Below are 18,845 nucleotides of genomic sequence, written 5' to 3' on the forward strand. Positions count from 1 at the left end.
ACAAATATCAGGATGCAAAGTGCTAAATTTATGACAGGACTATCATCAACTAACATCAAAATGTCGAGAAAAGGAAATTTCTGAAAAAAATATTTGAAGATTATATTTTAATACAAATAATACACTGTGATTAGATGTGGGTTAACATGATTTCTATAACACTCCAAAATGGGTACTACAGTTGGGTAATACTATTCTGTAGGAAACAAGAATAATAAGAAATAATGAAATATATCTCTGCTACAAGGTCCAGTCCATACCCAAGAGATGATTGGTTTAATATGGCAAAAACATACTTTGAACACATTCCCCAGCTAATATTCAGCTAGTGCAATTGCTGATTATTATTATTATTATTATTATTATTATTATTATTTAATATAGAGAATTCTACTTTGAACACAAATAATTTCTGGTAAAGTGTTTGACAACATACGTTTGCATGATCTGCCATCACTTCCCAAGACAAAACCCATCCGGCAGCGACAACTCCTGCTTTTATAGCTGCTGCTGAGCAAACAGATGTGTGAACATCTACCTGGCCTTCCTTGCTGGTCTAGTTCACATGCATGGCTTCTTACTGGAATAGATAAAAAAACAAGTAGGAAATTCTTTTAAAAAAAAAGATGATCAAACTCCGTAAGGCAAAAGATAAACCTGAATGTTACAATATCTTATTCATACTCAATAAGAAGTATTTAAATAGTTATTATTTAAAAAATGCTACAGAACAATGTGAAGTCTATAATGTATATCTTGTAGAAGGACGCATATATAGTTTTGATTTTAAATACAGAAAAAGAGAATGTATAAAAATATTATGGGGATAAACTCTGACATTTAGTTTCTATTCTTAACTACGTTTTTTCATTTTTTTCCCCCATGATTGTTTGTATTAAATGAGATCCTACTTTCTGGTTAACAACTGAATAACCAATATGTTTTAATGGTATATGGGAAAGACCTTGGGAAATGGGGCTGGGAAGATACTGCTTAAGGAATGGTCAGATAGAAGAGGGCATAGCCTCCAGCTGCATAATGGGCAGAGAAAGAGATTCAGAAAGAACCCTCCCTAACTTCTCAGACTTAAAAGAGACCCGTAGGAGATTTTCAAGATTCTGTTAAGATAGCCTTACAATAAAGTACTACCATGTTTCCCTGAAAATAAGACCGGGTCTTAGTATTATTTGCCTCCAAAAGAAGCACCAGGTTTTATTTTCAGGGTGTGTGGGTCTTTTATACTCACCTCTAGCATCAACAGCCCTGCCCAGCCAGTCAATTTCTTCTGCGCCAAAGGAGCAGCTTCATTCTGCAGCTGCATTCCAGCCTGAATTTTGCAGTCAGGCCTTCAATCCATAGCTCAGTTCTCAACTGCAGAGGTCTTGCAGAACTGAGCTATAGATTGAATCCATAGCTCAGTTCTCGGCTGTAGTGGCCTTCTGGAAAGGCCTGTGACTGAGAAATGCAGGCCTGGGGATGCCACAGAAGAAGTAGGCCAGTGAGGAGAGGCCTGGCTGCAAGGTAAGTGGGTGCGGGACACATGGGGCAACTCCATACCCCCACTCCTGCCCTAGCTTGATTTTTAGGTGTGTACCTTGCCCCCAAACTAGGGCTTATTTTCAGGGTAGGGCTTATATTAGGGCCACCCCCAAAATAAGGTAGGGCTTATTTCGGGGTAGGTCTTACTTTTGGGAAAATATGGTTTTAGCCTATCTGGTCATGCTTCCTGTCTTGGAAGGCTAGCAATATTCATGTATTATAAGTTCCTCTTGTTACTGTTGTAAAGTCATTTGATTTTTCATGAGCCTAGGCATACTTCAATAATGCTTCAAAATTATCTGGAAAGAGTGACAGGGATCATGCACAAATGCAAACTCAGCAACTTCTGCAAAAATCTGAAAAAAAATGTTACTGCTTTATGGAATCAATACATTTTAGCAATTATTCAAGGAGCAGTGCTATTTCTCTGGGATACTGGAGTGTGGAAGCCTTAAAAAAAAGCAAATGTGTTTTAATGAACAATAGAAAGATACATGTCTCTGCAAGTTCAAGATCTGAATAATTTGTTTAAAAACATTTCAAAATAGTGTGTAGCCCTAGTATGTACATATCTCAGGATTTTTTAGTTGATGCATTAACGCAAAGGAGGATACTATTGCTTTAATTGTTTAACAAGTCATAACACAATTAAACATATATTAAAAGGATGATAGTAATGATAATAGTTAAAATAGTACATGAAACCAAAAATTACATCTACACTATGATCTGAGAGAAAGGAGGAAGAAAAAAAATAACATAACAAAAGGGTTAGAAAAATTCCTAAAAAAAATTGTAAATTTAGAATTTAGTTATTGATAGCAACCAAAAGTTTGGCATAACTTGGAGTAGCTGTTCGAGCAAAGCCTACCATTGCTATTGAGTAGTGAATTGCTGTCCTATTGCTAAAGGAAAAAAAAACCCTAATTCTCTGGGGCTTTTATCAGTTCTTGTGACCTTCCAGGATTGGGGTTACTGAAGAAATTGGAAGGTAGTTGGAAGATTACAGATTACAGATTAGGAACAACTGAAGATATCTGCTGCATTCTTAATCATGTCAAGACACTCATTAAAAAACTTATTAAAAAGAAAGAAATAAATTCTATTACATACCATAGAGAGACCAAGTTACATGACTAGAGTTTGCACTCCATCTAATTTAAAAGGAGGAATGAATTCTAATGAAAAACCAACACTTTGAATTTGGTAGTGAAGGGATTTTATTATGCTTAAGGTTGATATTAATAATATTGATATTAGTAGTGATACTTTGTAACTATATATGTGTGTGTGTGTGTGTGTGTATGTGTGTGTGTGTGTGTGTGTGTGTGTTTAACTAACATATATAAGCTGCAACTAACTCCACCCATGACATTTCCCTATCGAGCTGCTCTCGCCTTGGGAATGCAGGAGAACTACGGGGAGATAGGGAGGCTGTTTGTTATAATCTTAGAGCCTCCACACGCTCCCACAGACATTTGAGAGGAACGGCCCACCGCAGGAATGTACAAGGAGATGCAAGTCATGATCGCAAGGACCCTGCCTCTCTCCCTTTAAGGAGGATTGCACGCCCCCAAGTAATGAGTGAATGTATAAACAACAGTGAGGGGACAGCCCCCTCGGGAGAAGGGGTTAACAATCAACTTGTGGGTGCCACGAATTCCGGGGAGGATGTTAAAATCACCCCCGCTGAAGAGAAAATAGAAAGGGGAGTTAACAAAGTGATACAAAGGATCGGGAAACAGGATGATACAAACACAATGGAATCCTGGGCTACGGACACGAACAATGAGGATATAGTTGTGAAGGAGGATCGTAAACAGAGAAACAGGGGGAGGAGAATGGAAGCAGGGAGTACTAAGAGGGAGGATGAGGAGAATAAACAACATAAACACAGACAGTGCACATTTAACTACATAGAATTAAAGAGTCCCCCCGACTTACAGTCATACAAAGAAGGGAGGAAGAGCTGCGGCATCGGCATAAGCAAAGAAAGTGAGGAAATTACAGCTTGCAATACAGAAACTACGATCAAAACGCAGGTGGATTGGCTGGGACCCATGACGAGGTCAAGAAGCCGGGCGCAAAGAGCGCCACATTTATAAATAGTTTCTTCCATTGACTGGATGCTACCTGCATGATGCTGGCAGAAGCCAGCGAAAGCTTGGTTTTATTCTATTAAAACTTTTTATAGTTTTGTAACTTCCTGGTGTTTGTATATTTTATTGTTTAACATGAGTCTACCCAGGAATCACTGTTTCCAATTTTACGCGGGAGAAAACCCGAACAACCAAAGACATATATATATATATATATATATATATATATATATATATATATATATATATAGGTCTTTGGTTGTTCGGGTTTTCTCCCGCGTAAAATTGGAAGTGTCTTGGCGATGTTTCAACGAAGTCCCATTCATCATCTTCAGGCTGAAGATCACCAGCCTGAAGATGACGAATGGGACTTCGTTGAAACGTCACCAAGACACTTCCAATTTTACGTGGGAGAAAACCCGAATAACCAAAGACCTACATACAAACACCTGCAAAAACCTCACAATATATATATATATGCTGTATGTTACACCCTGTTGCCCAAATATGGGAGAGAGAAATCTTTTGCCTTGTATCAGCTCAAACTAGAGCCATCCATAGGCAGCAGTCACAACTGTGACATCATCTACATTTCTAAAATTTGGATTGCTAGCAAAGAATTAAGGGAGAACTGGAATAGCTATTTCGAACTCTTTAGCTCTTTTCAACCGGACATACCCTTCTGAGATTCGAACCTGGGCTGTCTGCATGTTAGGCAGATGTATTAACCTCTAGGCCAAGGTTCTGTCTCACTTTTGCCAGCTGTGTTAGGGAGGGAAGGAACAGGGGAGGAGTTCCAAATTTTAGAATATATATATATGTATATATATATATATATGTATATATATATATATATATATATATATATATATATATATATATATATGTGTGTGTGTGTGTGTGTGTGTAGGTCTTTGGTTGTTCAGGTTTTCTCCCGCGTAAAATTGGAAGTGTCTTGGCGACGTTTCAACGAAGTCCCATTTGTCATCTTCAGGCTGGTGTTTTCAGTTCGTGCTTTGAGCAGCAATGTGTGGTCTTAGCTGTTTCTTCCTTTTAACTGCCAGTGGGGGTATGAACTGATTGGGTGGGAGCTTGGCTATGTTCTGATTGGGTGGAGGTGTGTTCTGATTGGTTAGGGGCTTGGCTGTGCTCTGATTGGCTGGGGGGTTGGTTGTGCTCTGATTGGCTGGGGGGGTTGGCTGTGCTCTGATTGGCTGGGAGAGTGTTCTGTTTGGTTGTGCTCAGGTAGTCTGAGTTGCAGGGGGGTTTAAGATTTTGGGCTGCCTTGCTATTTTTTGGCTTCGCGTTCGTGGTCGTGCTTCATCTTCATGGAGGGTGTCAGTTTGCTTCATGTATGGATTGGAGGGCATTCTGCACAAACAGAAAAATATCCACCATCCTTAGAAACCCCAAAGATAAAATTGAATTAGAAAATCAAGGAGTATACGAAATCCCATGCACCACTTGTCCCACCACATACATCGGACAAACCAACAGAAGAATAAGTGCACGCATTGAAGAACATAAGAACTCAATCAAAAAAGAGGAACCAACATCTTCCCTGGTCCAACACCTTAAAGCCACAGGACATGAAATTGACTTTAAAAATACCAGAACCGTTGCCAAAAGTGAACATTTTAATAACAGAATAATCAGAGAAGCCATTGAGAAAGAAAAACGCTCACACAGCATGAACAAGCGAGATGAAACCTCCCGCCTACCAGCCATTTGGAAACCCGCCTTTATTGACAAACGACTCCCTAACACAAAAAATGATACCAGACCCACACTCACAAAAACCACACAGGATGTCACCACCACACATCCACGCAAAAAGCAAACCCAAAGCCACACCGATGATGAGGCACGACCACAAACCAGAAGCCACAGCTGCATCATTAGCCACTTTAAAACCCTCCAATCCATACATGAAGCAAACTGACACCCTCCATGAAGATGAGGCACGACCACGAATGCGAAGCCAAAAAATAGCAAGGCAGCCCAAAATCTTAAACCCCCCTGCAACTCAGACTAACCTGAGCACAACCAAACAGAACACTCCCCCAGCCAATCAGAGCACAGCCAACCCCCAGCCAATCAGAGCACAGCCAAGCCCCTAACCAATCAGAACACACCTCCACCCAATCAGAACACAGCCAAGCTCCACCCAATCAGTTCATACCCCCACTGGCAGTTAAAAGGAAGAAACAGCTAAGACCACACATTGCTGCTCGAAGCACGAAGCTGAAAACACCAGCCTGAAGATGACAAATGGGACTTCGTCGAAACGTCGCCAAGACACTTCCAATTTTACGCGGGAGAAAACCCGAACAACCAAAGACCTACATATATATATATATATATATATATATATATATATATATATATATATATATATATATATATATGTTTAACTAGCAAAAATGCACGAACACCAGGAAATTATAAAACTATAAAAAGTTTTAATAAGATATATATATTTGTTTATGTGTAAGCAGCTTTGTACATGCTTTAGATTGGGAAATTAGTTATATAGAAGCAAATGTTTTATGCTTTAGGTATAAATGATTGCTTATATGAAAAGAGCAAGGTAAGGGGAGGGGGGAAAGGAGTTACGGATGGAGCCTGGGTTGCTATGTATGAGTCATCATCTAGGAATTATTTTTTTGTTCCATCTTATGCCTAGTACCAAGACCTGATCTTTTTGTTCTGGAAAGGTATAAAAGGTGGAAGACATCTTTTCTGGTGGCTGCCTTCATCTTTCTACCAGCCACGAAGAGAGATGGGGTCACCCAACTCTATTTTGATCAAAATAAAAGTTGTTTGCTTGCTGAAACCTCAGCTCAGGAGTTTCTTTGGCTCTTTTAAATTCATGAGTAATGCTGGGGCAATTGTGAGGCTAAGTGGAAAACCTTACAGTAGTACAGATCCTGATAGTACAGAATCTGGTAGTACAGATCACTGAACAATTTCTCAATCTTTCATTTCAGAAGATGAAGTTTGCACAGTTTGATATCTGAAATAAGTCTCATCCTAAGCCCATATTTAAACATTTTAATAGCTGAATTTGATTAGTCTAGAAGTAGGTTAATTTCAGAATGGAGAAAGGGAGCAGGATTCTAGCAGCTCAGGACATGGAATTAATATGTTATGATTAATATATATTACAAATCTTATTGTAGAAAAGAAGACAGGGAACCAATTTTGCTTTTATTAAATGGAAAAATGGCTGAATTTGTTAACCTTTTGTGCAACAACATTTTATGCACCAACAATTTATAATCCCATTTATTTGTTAATTAGGATCAGACACTTCTAATGAGCAAATCAACTTTCAAGTAAGGAAGTTAGTAATGGTATGTGGAGACTTGCTCAAATGTAATGGGAATAAATTCTTAGGAACTTGTCCCAAAAAGAACACAACTTTCCACTTTTCAAAAATAATTACTACTAAATTTTCAATCCAATTATTCATAAAGAAAACCAATATTGCTATCATACATAATAACATTTCCTTTCAAATATTTTCATATTCTGACTCTAACAACGCACCCTCTTCTCAGCTCTGATATCTAAATACCACCTAAACAACAGATTTGTTTTTCCAACAAAAGATTCTGTCATAATCCACCACACTGGCCAGTTAATGACAGACCCACCAAGCAGGTGAAATTGTTTAAATAGATTGGTATCCACATGCTGGTGTCACCACATATAAATGTTTGCTAAAAATGGACTTTCACCATTGCAAAAGACTATCATGTAATATCTAATATTAAAAGGAAATAACAATGCAGTTAATTTGCTGGAACTCATGCCACCTAGAGCAAACAAGATGCATGCATAATAATAATTAAAAAAAATCCTGCAAAATAGTTTATGCATATATATGTTCTCTGAATAAGAATATAAATGAGGATTTAACAATTTGTGGAATATTTGTTCCTACAAGAAAAAAATAGAATTGAAGTATCTTTTCTATAAAAATGAAAACAAAAAACAAAAAATCTAAGGATTGCATTCAAACAGCACTTAGAGTTTATTTTTTCTGACCTTTGTTTTCCCATGCCAATAAAAAAAGAGCTGTAAAAGCTACTTGGTAACATTAATAGACTGTCACTCAAAGTATACTTGCACCTATCTCTTAACAAATAAAACTGTACTATTTGAGAAATTCAAACTAAGAATGTACTTGTGTAAAAAAACAACTCTGACAGAAAAATAAAAAGATTAAGGTGTGAGTGAGAGAGAAATTTGCATAACAAGGCATAAAACATGAAAACACTCGCATTAAGTTATAGTCCTGAGCAAAAAAAAAAAAAATAGTTGCAGAAAGAAAGCATCAAAGCATAATGAAGTCAGCTGATGCAGACTATTGGGGGATGGGAGAAGAAAAATTTAACACAGACACAAGTCTGCAAATCGTCTACCAAATGCAAGGTAGAAATAAAATCCATGTGAACTATAGAATGGGAACAACTCAAAGATGTCACGTCTAAAATTATTTGGATGAAAAGCTAATGCATATATCCCTAAAGAAGAACCAATTAGAAATAACCCTGAACTGTCAAATAGAAACACACAGGTACAAGGTTTTGGGTTTAAAAAAATGAAAAAGTAAACAAAAAAATGTAGTCTTGTTCATTTTAATGAAGAAAAAAGGATATTCCTAGAGAGCTGCAATATTTAAATACAAATGTAAGCTTAGTTTTACCAGTAGCATCTAAAGAGGAGGAGGAGGAGGCGGAGGAGGAGGGTCAGATGGGATTACTGAAAGAGTACCTAAACAGAACAGAATAGCATCTGATTCAGAAGTGATTGCTGACCCAGACCTGGAATTAAATCTCAAAGATCTAATAACAGAATCTTGCCTGAGATAATCTGCTCCCCATCTACAGCAAGGAATATGCCTTATTCCAATCCATGGAAAGACAAAAAGGGACTGTCAGCAGCTAAGGCACAGGTGTAAAGAAAAACTGCATGACAAGAAATTAAATCCTTGCAAATACCCACCAATACCACAAAACATGGGTTCTAAATAAACTACCAAAGGGCAAGAAAATCACAGGCCGTAGGCGGATTTTCAAAACAAAGTCTGATGCCTATGGAAATGTTCAATGCCACAAAACTAGATTAGGACTACAGACAAAAATCTAAAGAGAATTATAGCAACAAGTACCAACCAGCAAATTTCGAAAAACTAGAGAAAAAAATGGTGTATATACAGTATTACAGAAATCCAAATATGAGTTAAATCCAGCAGCCGAAATACAATCTGACAAACTAAATCAAATGGTGCAGAACATGGATTTTTGAACAGGGAAACTTAAAGCCCTTTTTGCCATGGGTCTAAGTTACCTGAGAAACTGCTTGCAGGATCCAGGAGAAGGAGCGTTGGCTTACCTGAATGCCTCTTCTCAGCATGATGATGAAGAATCCACCAATGGGTTATTTCAGTCCTCCTGCCCAATCAGACTAGGTTGTCAAAGTTGTCACGCCCGTCCTTGCCTGGTACCTCCCATTTTCAACAACGGCGGAGCCAATGACGATAGTCCGACGTGTTGATTCCCAAGAGAAGAAAAAAGAAGCAACCCTCTGACACGGGGCCTAACTGATCTCTAGAGGGGTGGGCATGGATTCTTCATCATCATGCTGAGAAGAGGTGTTCAGGTAAGCCAACGCTCCTTCTCCAGCATGATGCATGAAGAATCCACCAATGGAACATACCAAAGCCCCCACTGTCCCTATGGGAGGGAGTCAGTTGGGGCCTGTGTCCCTGGTCCTGGCACTACCTGTTGCAGTATTCACCTACCGAAGGAAGCCTCAGCTGGGGCAAATTTGTCCAGTCGGTAATGCCTAATGAAAGGGGAAAGCGAAGACCATGTCGCCACCCTGCAAATATCCTCTATGGATGCTTGTGTTGCCCACGCCGCAGATGTGGCAGCACTGTGGGTGCAATGTGCCATCACATGACTTGGAACTGGCAGGGAAACCAACACATACGCCCTTGCTATGCACACCCTGATCCACCTGCCTATGGTAGAGGCGGATACCTTCTGCCCCATGAAAGAAGGCTTAAATGATACAAACAGGGCTTCCAATTTATGAAAGGCTGCCGTGCGCTTGATGTAACAGTGCAAGGCTCTACATACATCCAATGTGTGCCATTGGCATTCCAGGTCATGTGACGGACGGGGACAAACGTTTGGGAGAATAACCTCCTGTGCCCTATGAAACACTGTGTTTATCATAGGGATAAAGGAAGGATCTAACCTGAGAACCATCCTGTCCTCGTGAAATGTGCACAGGTCTTTCCTGATAGATAAAGCGGCCAGCTCCGAGATACATCTGGCGAAGGTAATGGCAATCAGGAAGGAAACCTTGAGTGGCAAGTATCGTAAGGAACAGGTTCTAATGGGTTCAAAGGGTGAGGCAGTCAGGGCCTGTAGAATCCGGGGTAGCTCCCAGGAGGGATACCTGTGGACCACAGGCGGTTTGCTATTTGTGACCCCTTTGAAAAAGGAGTGGACCGAGGAATGCTGAGACAAAGATTCTGATCTGTCCCAGGAGAGCACCGTGGAGAGAGCCGCTACCTGCCTTCGAATGGTGTTGGGTGACAGTCCCTTATTAATACCTTCCAACAAGCAGTCTAAGACCTTTGGGATGGTCACTTTGGACAGACTCAAGTGGTTCTTGTCACACCAGTGACAGAAATTCCACCAAGTGTGATCGTAAATGTGATTAGTCGCTGGTCTCCTGGCAGCCTGAATCATGTCAATCACACCTGACGAGTATGACTCTTGAGTCAGGGTGTGGCGTTTAAGTGCCAGGCAGCCAATTAGAGCCATTGAGGGTCTGGATGGTGTAGAACCCCATGCGTTAACTGTATACGACTGTCAGGAATCCTCCATGGAGAACTTATAGAGAGGCTTACTAGGTCCGCGAACCAAGGTCATCTCGGCCAGTGAGGTGCTATAAATATTAGTTCTGCCTGTTCCTCTAGGATCTTCCTGACAACTGCTGGAAGGAGAGGGAGAGGAGGAAAGGCGTACAATAGGCCTTGCGGCCAGAGGCTGCGTAGTGCTTCCATCCCCTCCACCTCCCGAGAGGGGAAGTGTGAAAAGAACCTGGGAAGCTGGGTGTTCTCTGGCGAGGCAAACAGGTCCACAATCAGCCAAACCTGTCTGTGATCTCCTTGAAGAGATCTGGGTGCAACTGCCACTCCGAGTGGTCCACTATTGACCTGCTGAGGAAGTCCGCCTGCCGGTTCGCTTCTCCCGAGATATGCTCGGCCCTGATGGAAAGCAGGTTGTTCTCTGCCCAGGAGCCCAACGCCCAAGCCTCTGTCACGAGGGACCTGGAACGAGTGCCCCCTTGCCAGTTCACATGAGCTTTTGCAACTACATTGTCCATGAGGATCAGCACATGTTGTTCCCCAATCACGGTGCGGAAGTGTTTGAGAGCCAGATGGATCGCCCTGAGCTCCAACCAATTTATGTTGTGCTTCAGGTCCAACTGCGACCACTGGCCCTGAGCCATCTGAGTTTGGAGGTGTGCACCCCAGCCAAAGAGACTTGTGTCTGTGGTCATAAAAATTTGGTGAGGCTCTTTGAAGAGAATCCCCTTGCGCATGGTTAAAGATGTCCACCAGTCGAGAGAGCGGAGTACCTGACAGGAGACCTGTATCAGTTGGTTGGAGGAGCTGGTGTGCAGTCTCTGGTATGGGAGCAGGAACCATTGGAGGGTCCGGGCATGTAGTCTGGCCCAAGGCACTATCGCTATGCAAGACATTAATTTCCCCAGTAGCTGGGAAAGCAGAGCTAGTGTCACTATCTCGTCCCTGTGGACTCTGAGGGCCAGGTCTCGGATTCTCTTCCGACGGTCTTCTGATAAAAACACGTGACAAGAGTCTGTGTCTATCACCACGCCCAGGTGTAATAGGCAGGTTGAAGGAACCGTCTGGCTCTTTTTGAAATTTATTGAGAACCCGTGGTCCTGAAAAGTCCTGATCGTAAAGGCCAGATCCGACTGGGTGGTCATGACAGAGGTTGATTGGATCAGGATGTCATCCAGGTAGCACTGGACGCGTACCGGGGCCAATCTTAAGTGTGCTGCCAGAACCGCCAAGTTCTTAGTGAAGACCCTGGGGGCAGAGGAGAGACTGAATGGTAGGGCCCTGTATTGGAAGTGGTGGTTGAGATGACAGAACCACAGAAATTGGCGATGATCCAGGAGGATGGGGATGTGTAGCTATGCCTCTGTGAGATCGATAGAGGTCATGAAATCCCCTCGCCTGATGCTGCCCAAGATGGAGTGGAGCGTTTGCATCTTGAACTTCCGATACTGGAGGTGGAAGTTCAGGCCCTTGAGGTCGAGGATTGCCCTCCATCCCCCTGAGGATTTGGGGACTACAAACAGGATGGAGTAGTATCCCTTTCCTACCTGATCCGCTGGGACCTGCTCTATGGCTTTCATGCTTAGTAAATGCCGAATGGCGTCTGCCATGAGACCTCTTTTTATTGGGTTTCTCAGGGTTGGACAAGAGACAAAATGGTCTATGGGTCTGGTTATGAACTCCAGGGACAGACCCTCTCTTATGGTCTGTAGTACCCAGGAGTCTGTGGTTATGTTTTCCCTTGGTGGATGAAGAGGGTGAGCCTGCCGCCAATGGGAGGGGACCTCCTAAGTCATTTGGAGTGATGGAAGGGATGACCCCCTCTGCCTCAAAAGGAAGATTTTTTCTGGGTCTGGTGTCGGGGCCAGTCCCTGTAATTCATCCTGTCAAATGGACGGTCTGCCTTTGGAGTATAGGGATGGTATGCTTGTCCAGTCTCTGCTGTTGCACCAGTCCGAAAGGACTGATGGCGGCCATAGGGAAAGAAACGCCTGTTTGCTCTCTTAATCAAATGAGAGATGACCTTCTGTTTCTGCTTGTTCTCCACTAGGTAGGGTGTTAATCCTCCCCAAATAATCAGCCTCCCTTGAATGGAGCCATGGCCACCCGCCATTTATGCTTACTCTCGGCCCTCCAGTTCTTAAGCCAAAGCAGCCTCCAAGCAATGACGCCGGAAGCCATTGCTTGGGCCGAGTGCCTGGCGACGTATAAGGAGACATCCGCCATGTAATCAGAGGTTGCTATCAGTTTGGTCAGGTCCTGGTGGATTCTGACCTCTTCCAGAGGAATCCTCTCCTGAAGTTGCCTAAGCCAAGTGAGGGAAATTCTAGCGAAAAAGGAAGTGGAGGTTGCCGTCTTTGCTGCCCACGCAGTTGCTTGATTAGCTTTGCGAAATGCTAGCTCAGATTTCTTATCCTCTGCCTTAAGGGCCTCAGATACATCTGCTGGTAGCCTGGAGGCTGAAAATAGTGGGGCTAGGGATTCATCCACTTTAGGCACTTCCAATAGGTCAGATAAATTCTGGGCCATATCCACTATCTTATGCTCAGCTCCCCCCTGGGAGGGTTGTGCGGCCGAGACTCCCATTGTCCCTGAACATTCTTAAGGAATAAAGGGGGACACAGGATTTGCTGACGCTGAATCACTGGTTCCGAGAACAGGGGATTTGTGTCCTGGCCAGCGGAAGTCTCCGGGGTGGGAACTGGGTCAGAAGTGATCTTACCCGCTGCGCATGCCCTGCGAAGTAAAGAAAGAAAAGTTGAAGTGTTAAAGAGCTCTGCCATGGGCTGGGAGTCTTGTGGAGGCTCCTTACAATCCGACCACTGGTCTGCAGTTCGTCATAATCAGAAGAGCTGGAAGAATCGGATTCAGGTGAGTGGGGTGGCGAGGTAGCACTAGTGTGGTCGAGAAGTGTAGGTCGTGTTGAGACTGTTGGCACTCATGAGGACCTTGGCAGGGATGAAGATTGATGATGACCCGATGAGGCCATCGCTTGAAGGACTGCCTGCGATATCATTGACTGCAGCTGGTCAGAAAAGCAAGGCTCCTATGAAGGACAAATCCCTGCTGCAGTCAGTGTGAAGGTCGCTGTGGGTGCCGTGGAGGGGCCTGGCAGTTCAAGTTCCTCCCCAAAGAGGGGTGGACCTCTCTGACCAAAAGGTCTGTGCTGAAACCTGCTGAAGCTCCTGCTCAGGTGACCATGCCCTTGATGAAGTGAGCAATTGTGGGCCCATCTCAGGAGCTGCAAGCGGGGGAAGTGGTGATTTACCCCCGTCCCCAGCTGACAAATGTTGGGCTCGAGAGAATTGTTTCTCTAGGGCTCGATGCGTGTGATCGGCCTGCTTGTCAATTGACTTACTTGACCTCTTGCTGGATTTAGACTTAGCTTTGGTCTTTCCCTTAGCCACAGCCTCTTGACCAGGAGCTGTGCGACTGGGTTGCTTGTCTGCAGTCGAAGACTGTGGCTCAGTGATGTCTGCCATGGTTAATTGAGAGGGGTTCCTGATGCGGCCCTTGAACAATCTCGCTCTGCAAGAGACGTCAGTTACCCACCTTGATGGGGCTGACTGCACGTGGATCAGCATAGTCCGGCCCACTGGCCAAGCGGGATTCACGCTGGGCGCTTCAAGGTGCTCATCACCAGGCAAAAGGCAAAGTTAATGTGTCCGTGTGCCCAGTCCTGTGGCCCAAATGGTGACAAAATCTCACGTGTCTCACAATAGTGGCAATAGTCAGGCCCTAGTAAGCAATCACTAGATGCAGAGTGGTAGAGGCTAAGGTGAAGGAGTGCTAAGCGACAGGCCCTGCAGTAAGAATTGCATTGAGAGAGCTGCCAAGTAGATCTCAATCAGGAGCAGTAACAGGTCTACTGATTTAAGCTATGAAAATTCCAAATGAGCCTGGAAGCTGGCAACTGTAAGTTGTCTAATTCCTAATGGGTGAGGCCTCCATTGTGTGGAAATCCCAATTGGGGCTAACAGTTGAGGAAAGAGAAGTACCTCTGGCTGCCCAATATTGGTCGTGGCCTTCTATGGGCGCTACTATCAAGGGAGTAATTAATATTAATTAATTGCAATTAATTAATATCCCTTTCCTACCTCTCCAAGGCTCTAGCTGTCAAAATGCCTGTCAGCGTCAGCCAACTGTCACCTCGCGGCATGTCAAAATGGCGGCCACGCAGTCAAGAGCAGGAAAGTGCAAGTTCCTGGATGAGGGACAAGGCCTTGAAATGGCCGTTGTCAGCTCTGAGAGAGACTGAGAGATGCGCAGAGAGCTGTCTCCTTCTTCTGCAGTCCTCTGCAAGTTGCCCGGCAAGTTCTGGCGGTTTGCGCCGATCAGCTGAGAGGCGCTACGTCCATGGTGCCTCCCAGCAGTTTCAGACAGCCCAGAGCCAAATGCAGCAAAAAAGTTCTATCTCTGAGGAATGCTTTGTCCCTGGCCCTGGTAAGCCGCAGCGAGTTTTAATACCTCGTGCTGAAATGGGCTCCTCTAGCTGTGCAAGAAATGTTATTTACAGCTCCTGAAGCCTCTGACGATTTAACGGCCGCAGCACAGGGCTTCGGAGCTGACAGCTAAGGAAGGCTTCAGGGGAGAGAAGCCTGTATGATTACAGAGGGAGTTAAATAGAAGCTAAGTAGCTTCTGGCTGCCCTGTCAAAATAATCCTAATGGATACCCAAAAACCCTAAGGAATTTTGGAAGGACAGCATTTCCAGTGGAAGCAGCAGTCCTGTGAATGGGTTGACAGTTGAGGGGCGGGTTCAGATGGAAGAAACCTAAGGATTTTAAGAGAGGAGTGGGACAGAAGCTGTCAGCTTCTGTGTCTTTCCCCCTAAAAGAAGAATCCACTGATGGGTTAGAAGGAAAAATATTTCCCTTGGATCAAAGTCAGAAGTCAGAATTTGGGAGTCAAAATTGTCACGTCCTCATGGGCGAACAGACTAAGCTGAAACTGGGAGGTACCAGGCAAGGATGGCGTGACAACTTTGACAACCTAGTCTGATTGGGCAGGAGGACTGAAATAACCCATTGGTTCATCCATCATGCTGGAGAAGAGCCTTTTCTCATGCCCTTTGGAATATCATGCCTGAAAAAGCCTGAACATTTGGCTTTGCCAACTGGTTTGATATCCCAATGGGGGCATCCCACTCTGAAGGTGGCTGGTAGATTAGTAGAAGAACCCACCTCCACCCCATCTACGCATTGCTTCTTTTTAGCCACTTTAATATTCATTTTAATGTTTTAACTTTTAATACTCAACGTTTTGATGTTTAATCCTGTAATCATTTTATTTATGATATTGTAGGACACCCAGAGTCTTGGTAGTGAGATGGGTGGCATGCAAAAAAAATAAGTAAATTATGGATTTCAATGGAACAAACATTCAAAAAAACCTGGCTATCTGCACAAACTATTGCTACAGATCAGAAAGGAGAGAAGCAGAGATATCATCATCAACAACAACATCAGCAATAACAACAACAAATATAATAACACCCAGAAGAAATGGACAAAAAGAAACACTAGTTTTATATCCCTGTTGCAACTAAAAATAATTTGATAATTTGAAACTACACCGTTTTATCCATGCAGTGTTTTAAAAGAAAGAGAAAACAGTAGAGATTAACAGGATTTTAGAGCAAACATTAATACTCTGAGGATTAGGCAAACATTTCTTTTTATTGTTGTTGTAAAGCAGGGGTATACAAAAGGTTAATCAGGATCTGTGGGTTGATTGCCAAGCGATTTGTGATAGAGATTGGCAAAGGTTTCCAATTCCCAATTGCCACATAGCAACACCAGCTAAAAACAAGGATTGAATTTTTATGTGAAAGGGCCTGAGATCTCGCTTTTAGCACTGATCAAAACTTCTGAATTTGTGCCCAGAAGTACTTTATACAGGTACCTTAATTCTCAGTGTATGATTGACTGCTTGAATCAATATTTTTTATGTTTGATAGATTTCATAATTCTATTAAAAACAAGGAACTCTTGCAACACTGAAACCTTCACAATCCTGTTGTAATGGAATGGAATATTTCTATTTCAGGAATATTGCTAAACTTGGAATATTGCTAAACTTGCTTGTTTAACTTTATTGTTAACTTTATTGTTTAACAAACAAATTACTTTATTTTAATGTGATAGACTGATTATTTAGAACTCATAAAATTATGGATGGAATTGTTTCTCTTCCAAGAAATAATCATAATATCCAGTACAAGACATTTTGTGAAATAATCATATTTTAACTAAATATAATAACATCACATACACACCAAGCTTGACAATTAAAAAATGTCATGATTATACTCATTCATAATAACAAGCAACACCAATAAAACATAATTCCACAGTTCTGCAATACCACTAGAGAGACTACCCCAAATAATATAAAAGAGCACAAGATTTCAAATTCTTCAGAATGCCACAGAAATAATACAATAGGGTCATGGCATAAATACTCAAATAAAATAACATAAATAGAAACTAGATAAATGATGTAGTACATATTGACTTATGAATTCAGACATTCATATCAGATTAACTGGAGCCTAGAATAATATAAGTGATTGCTGATAGTCTGGCTGAAAGGCTAGCTATTATTCTTGAAAAATCTTGGAATATCAGAAAATTAGGGTTGACAAAGGTCTCTTAAAAATAGAAGAGAAGGGTGCTAAGGAAGAATAGACCGGTCAATCTACATAGAAGATTCTAGAGGAGATGATAAAATGATCAGTCCTAAGCAATATGTCATGGTTCCAACAGATGAAACTCTTCAAAGAACTTCGAGGCATTGTTTACCTTAAAGAATCTTTATTCAAGTTGCATGGCATCGGCACGTACATAGTAGAAGCCAAAATCTGGATTCATCTCCCCTTAGCACAGAGTATCAAACACAATTCCCTCCTCTAATTAACAGTCATAAATCACATTCTCCAATTAGTATGAAATGCAGGCGTTCTCTCCTGTTCTTCAACCCGCCAATTCTTATAATCTCTTATTTTAAGCTCTGAATTCACATACTAGTACAATGTTCTTATGTCTAACTAACTCCTATCACACTCCTCTTCCTTCCCCAGCATCATCTAATTCTAAAAGTAAAGCATAAGAAAGAAAAATGCTGCATCTTCATATGTTGTCAAAGCAAGAACATTCAATGTTAGCAGCATTGACACAATATTTATTAGAGGTTAGCATGGATTTATAAAGAATATGTTGTGTCATTTTTTTAAAAAAACGTCTAATAGATTGAGGGAATACTAGGGACATAATATAACTTGAATTATATTGGTAAAATACTTGACCAAAAACCTATAAGTGTTGCTTTCAAAATTGACAAAGAGAAATAATCTGATATAAGAATAGCTATTACATGCACAAAGGACAAATGTAAACTGGATCTTCTGTTAAAAAAAGCGGGGGGGTGAGTCCATCCTTTGCATAGAACTGCTGGAAAAAAAGAAGTAAAGAGGTTAGAACTCCGAATATTATACAAAATACTTGTTTTGGAGAAGGAAAAGCAACACTCTTTGGAATCCCTGATAGTGAAATTGCAATTCTTGGCTTCTACTACACTTGTATAATTGGTTTCCTTCTGCTTGCTGGGTGATGTCTAGAAGTACCATAGCTCAATACTATGCAAATGTTTTAAATGAGTGGCTATGCTGTTAAAGTCATTGAAGCACCTGCGGTTTTTCCAAAGTTGCATGAATGCTTTGCAAGGTGGTCCCAGTTGTCTTCATCAGTGAAATTAGTCATTATGCCTGCTGCTTACAGAGCAACTACATGAATCTGGAAAAAGTAGCAAAGTTTCTCTGAGTAGCAAAGCACCTCTTCGAAGGATGTGCTCAACCTTACCATATAAAATTTGCATGTCAAGTACTAAGGTAGACTGAGAACTGGCTTGAAAACAATGCTCAATAATCAAGCTATAGTGAAGATACCAAGTGAGATATAATGGAATTTGGCACTGGACTTGGTACTCATCAAGATTTTTTTTTAATTAGTTGGATGCAAGAAACAGAGAGAATGTTGATTTCAGATGATACAAAATTAGAGAGGGGGGATAGTTAATACTCTAGAAGACAGAAAGAAAATTCAAAATGATATTGATAAATTAGGGTTGCAGGCTAAAAATGACAAAGACAATTGAAATGTTCTTCATAAGAAAGACATATCAAATGCTTAGAAATAGAAGTTGAAACACCTGCTTAATCTGTTTGAAAATCTATATCTATATAGATTTTCTATACCTAATTAACAAGACAAAAAAATCAAGCACAAACAGGAAGAAAAAAGGATAGAAAAAAA

The 18,845-nt window shown here is 41.7% G+C and overlaps 1 protein-coding gene across 1 annotated transcript in view; it reads right to left on the minus strand.

The window, feature by feature from the left end:
- The window catches only part of LRP1B (LDL receptor related protein 1B), a 794,402-nt gene that overhangs the window by 137,418 nt on the left and 638,139 nt on the right, over positions 1-18,845 (minus strand). The window contains exon 10 of the mRNA XM_039338160.1: positions 437-580. Within this exon, the coding sequence (XP_039194094.1) occupies positions 437-580 (144 nt within the window). The remainder of the gene's footprint in view (positions 1-436; positions 581-18,845) is intronic.

The sequence above is a fragment of the Crotalus tigris genome, unplaced genomic scaffold (genome assembly GCF_016545835.1).
Source record: "Crotalus tigris isolate CLP2741 ecotype Arizona unplaced genomic scaffold, ASM1654583v1 scf7180000017694.5664430, whole genome shotgun sequence".
NCBI lineage: Eukaryota > Metazoa > Chordata > Lepidosauria > Squamata > Viperidae > Crotalus > Crotalus tigris.